The sequence below is a fragment of the Palaemon carinicauda genome, chromosome 23 (assembly GCF_036898095.1).
Source record: "Palaemon carinicauda isolate YSFRI2023 chromosome 23, ASM3689809v2, whole genome shotgun sequence".
Lineage (NCBI taxonomy): Eukaryota > Metazoa > Arthropoda > Malacostraca > Decapoda > Palaemonidae > Palaemon > Palaemon carinicauda.
The window spans coordinates 76,472,682-76,477,681 of NC_090747.1; the positions used below are offsets into that span (position 1 = coordinate 76,472,682).

General features: G+C 33.4%; 2 protein-coding genes across 2 annotated transcripts in view; one reads left to right on the forward strand and one right to left on the reverse strand.

Annotated features, from left to right (window-relative positions):
- Positions 1-5,000, forward strand: part of LOC137617185 (mitogen-activated protein kinase kinase kinase 7-like) — a 365,910-nt gene that overhangs the window by 11,264 nt on the left and 349,646 nt on the right. The gene's annotated exons all lie outside the window — the stretch shown is intronic.
- The window catches only part of LOC137617666 (FRAS1-related extracellular matrix protein 2-like), a 12,796-nt gene that overhangs the window by 2,197 nt on the left and 5,599 nt on the right, over positions 1-5,000 (reverse strand). The window contains exons 6-9 of the mRNA XM_068347668.1: positions 3,809-3,972; positions 3,292-3,414; positions 1,283-1,449; positions 849-1,054 (exon numbers count right to left, since the gene is read on the reverse strand). Coding sequence (XP_068203769.1) covers positions 849-1,054; positions 1,283-1,449; positions 3,292-3,414; positions 3,809-3,972 — 660 coding nt within the window. The remainder of the gene's footprint in view (positions 1-848; positions 1,055-1,282; positions 1,450-3,291; positions 3,415-3,808; positions 3,973-5,000) is intronic.

Sequence of the window (5,000 nt, forward strand, 5' to 3'; positions counted from 1 at the left end):
AATTTCATGAAATTAGAGATAGGTTTAAGGTAGAAATTGGGATTTATTGACTTTTAAATGTGGGAATATGTTTGTCTGTGTAATTTAATATATATATATATATATATATACATATATATATATATATATATATATATATATATGTGTGTGTGTGTGTATATATATGTATATATATAGTATATATATATTTATATATATATATATATATATATATATATATATATGCATTAAAAGCTCAAGATAGAGACGACTGGCAAAATCTAACCGAGGCCCTTTACGTCAATAGGCATATGAGGATATATATATATATATATATATATATATATATTATTCACAGTGCTCTAATAATTATGTATTCTTTTATAATATGTAAGCAAACCATATCGTCATAATAACTAATTTTGCCCCATTAAAATCGATAAAAAAAGCTTCATTTACGGTTGGCAAAATTTCATTAACAGTTAAATAGCTTATAATAATTCACAGAATGCTTATCAATTTAAATGTAGCGGTCGTGAAAGGTGCAACCAAATCCCAATATCTAGCCCAGAATCGAGGAAAGCATAAATCAAATCTCGAATTTTACCATTTAAAACTGGTTAAAGGAGTTGAAAAGACAAATAAGAAGAGATTAAAAGGACCGATCAAAAAGTAAAAGGCATAGATCAATGTCAAAAAGGTGTTGCGAACGCCCTCTAGTATATTCTAAAATCTACTGCTAAAAGCCCACCAATATGTAGGCTAATCGCTTATTGGGAAAATGGAAATGGCAAATAATTGGGTTCTAGCCCTGTGATAGTTGGGAAACACGAAATCGGGAAGAAAATCCCAAAGTAATAGTTACTTACCTGTATATCTCATCTTAGCTGTGAAAGGTTCGGCTCCAAAGGTGCCTTGCATCCTGGGAGGGCAAAGCCCACCATCTTGAGCCACGCTAACGATCGTTGAGCCAATTTCTAATCCGGCGTCTCCGTCGTTCGAATATGCTCTCGCTAAGCATCGGATTCGACTTCGGGCGGAGAAGTAGAGGCTGTCCAACGACCTTCCCCGAGTGCTTGGTTGGGAGAAAAAGGATTGTTTATAGTCTTATGTTTCTATTAATATTACTCATCAGTCTGTGACTTATAAACGTTGAATATTTAAACAGTTTTGCTTCTAATTATACATAATTATATTTTAGATGATCTTTGAATGTACAGTACTTGGAAATCCAACCTAAGCTATTATACACTTTTTTGAAAATCATTTAAAAGTGGCAAAATAAATTTCTGGTGTTATTTACTCCGTGAAAACAGTATATGAAGAGACATCACGGAGTTCCTCTGGGATATCATTAGGACCAGAAGGTGCTGCCACCTGCCAGCGAAAGGTGGTAAGACTGTCGTTGATTTCCTGGTGATGGCAGATTGGACCTGTCTTGGCATAGTCTGGGTGCTTGGGGTCACAGGGCTGAAAAAGCAACGGGGAAGGTACAGTACAGCAGATGATAAATGGTAAACATAGTTGGATGATAATGAAAAATAAATAAATGAAAACAGGATAAAATAGCTTGTGATAAGGTGCAATAAATGTGTAATTGCTAGGTAATATCTAGTGTAACAGACGTTAGTAATTATTTTAAGCAGTATAGCTGTTTTACTAATTACCTGCCTTTCCTAAATACTAAGATTAATTTAGCTGTTTTAATTAATCCTTCTGGCATGTAATCATCCACCTTTCATAGCTAATAATAACTAATAAGAAATATTTTGCCTACTATTTCTAATATGCCCGCCGATTTTTCAGAGAACTTATCATCCGTCAAACTCTGTATGCAATGAAAATATAAATGTCAATTTATTGTTCCTTTGGGCAAACTACCATGGCATTGAGCCAATTTATAACCGGAGAGGTCTAATTAATTCTATAAGTATATTTTCATCGGGAAACGCTAAAGAAAATGTACCATTGTTAAAATTATAGTTCTGTTTTTAACCCTCTGAGAAATTAAGACTACGTTCAGTGGGTTTTATTTTGACACAAACTCTGCATGGATTTAGTCTCTAAGGAAATTGACCTGATTCGCTTTTCTTTTAAGGCACGGCTTTTTCATTATCCCCAATCTTAAAACTAGACTGCTTTCTAATTCTAAAACCGTATGTGGTTATTCCTGTCAACCTGTCTATTAAATTTCTTATTCCCGATGTAGATATTTATCTCTGGCAACGTCGTTCAATTAGTTTGTTATGCATGTTGCATGAGATTTTCCATAATTCTGACCATCCTTTGCATTCAGATCTTCTCAGATAGTACCATCCTGTTCGTAATAATAGGCACGCAAACTTGGTTCATATTTTTGTGTATGAAAATCCACGCCAATTAATACATGTTAAGGTCAAAGGTCAAGGTCGAGAAATACACTACCGCGACGGAGGTCTGCGCTCTACTAAGTGCCCTTCTAGTTTTAAAAGTCAAGCCTCTCCATCATAAGGCTCAACTGTACACGGTGTTCTTTACGTTTTTTTTCCAGTTATAACCAGATTGTGGAATGATCTTCCTTATCAGGCTGTTGAATCGGTGGAACCTCAAAAGTTCAAACTTCCAGTGAATGTTTTTATGTAGAACAGGCTGACATACAGTATCTAGTAAGTCTCTTGTTATACCATAGTTTATTTATGAAAGATCTATTTTAATTAAGTTGCTGTTCTTAAAATGTTTTATATTGTTTATTACTCCTCCATGTTGGACCCTTTGGGCTTATAGCATCCTGCTTTTCCAACTAGAGCTGTAGCTTATAATGATGATAATAATAATACATTAAAACCGTCTGTGGTTATACCTGTCCACAAGATATATAATCTGTAACTAACATGGACAATTTCAGATTCATCTTATCCCTCCGCAGGGTGATAGTAACATCAGTACGCCTCACGCTGTATATTGTAAGCATTACTAAATGGGGTTTGGAGTGTCCCTTCGGCCCCTAACTGCACCCACTTTTTAGTCTTTCGCTGTACGTCCAATCCTACTTTACTTGTTCCATTTTCTGTTTAACCTAATTTAAATTCGACTCCACATTACAACTCAGGATTTTCCCTAATAATACTCAGCGTCGAATTGCCTCCTCAGCCCCAGCAACTGGCCATGTGACGTCCTATTCATCCCACTAAATCCAAGTCCTTTTCATCCCACTAAATCCAAGTCCTATTCATCCAGGAAATCGAGATTGGATAATTACTTCGTCGTTCAGTAGTGTTGTTTAGGATATCACCTTCGGAAAATTAAATACATAAAATGGATCTGAATACTAACTGTTACACAGACCACTGGGTACCCTGGGATCGGGTCTGGGGCAGCATGTGTGACGTCATAATCTCTCAGGGATATGACGACTGGTCTCGATGGGAAAGTAACATCAGCCACGATGTTCATCTCCTGTTGAACAAAAAAAAAAAAAAAAAAAAAAAAAAAATTATAAGTAAATAAAAAGAGGTTTCCTTCCTGCTAGTGTCATCTGCTTTAATGTTTATCAGAGTAAGTCTAGTTAATTCCATTGAAATTGATTTGGTTCCAATTTAACTGCGCCAGGATTAATTGGTTCAATTTAATCAACTGTGTTGATTTCAAGCTTGTTGGTTACGTTTATTCTTAATCTTAGCAGCAGTATTAATCACTTTTCCACCAATTCTGATAAATAACCAGTACTTGAAATACTCAAGTTTTTTTTTCATTGTATTTATTATTTTTAATCTTACATAACAGCAGTATCAATCAATATTCCTGTAAATTCTAATTAAATCCTAACTTCTTGAAATTAGCAATTTCTCACCTCAATGTAGACAATAATCTTAGGGCCTATGATATCCACGTTCGAAGAGGATCCGTGGAGGGGCTTGAGATGGAGAGTGAAGGACTCCCTGTTCTCCTTCAGCGCATCCCCGAGCACCACCACTCCCACGTCGAGTCGGGAAATGTTTGGAGCAAAAACCAAGTCTGAAGTAACATACTGTAGAGCTTAGGGTTTGAATACAGTGTAGATAAATTGGTTATGAATGTGTCTACACTATTCACCATGTTGGAATATCAACATTAGTGTCAGTGCGGAAACATACAGTATACTGTATGTTATGTGTATATATATATATATATATATATATATATATATATATATATATATATATATATATATATATATATATATATAAATATATATAGTATGTGTATATGCAAAATATATAGGTATATATATTATATATATATATATATATATATATATATATTATGTGTATATGCAAAATATATATGTATATATATATATGTATGTATGTATGTATGTATGTGTATATATACACACACACATCTATATATATATATATATATATATATATATATATATATATATATATGAGTGTGTGTGTGTGTGTGTGTGTGAATGTATATACGATTGAATTCATGCGTTTTCAAGTATTTAGCTTTAATTGAAAAGTGAACAGTTATCGTATGTACTTGTGAAAAAAGGCTTAATTGACGAAATCATCTATTGAGATTAAATTGTAGGTGTTGTCCCTCTGATTGTCCGTCTTTTCAAGCATTTATTTAAAGCTATACTCATGATTTTCTTTCTGTACTTTTTCTCCGTCATTATTACAGTGAGAGATGATTTAATAGATCTATATGAAAAATGTCACGATTAATTATGTAGGGTTAAACATTTGAAAAAGGGGGTTGCTTAGCTCGGCATTATTATTATTATTATTATTATTATTATTATTATTATTATTATTATTATTATTATTATTATTATTAATTGCTAAGCTACAACCATAGTTGGAAAAGCAAAATGCTATAAACCCAGGGGCTCCAACAGGGAAAATAGCCCAGTAGGGAAAGGAAACAAGGAAAAATAAAATACTTAAAGACCAGTGACATTAAAAAAAATATCTCCTATATAAACTATGAAAACTAACAAAACAAGAGGAAGAGAAATAGGATAGAATATTGTGCCCGAGTGTACCCTTAAG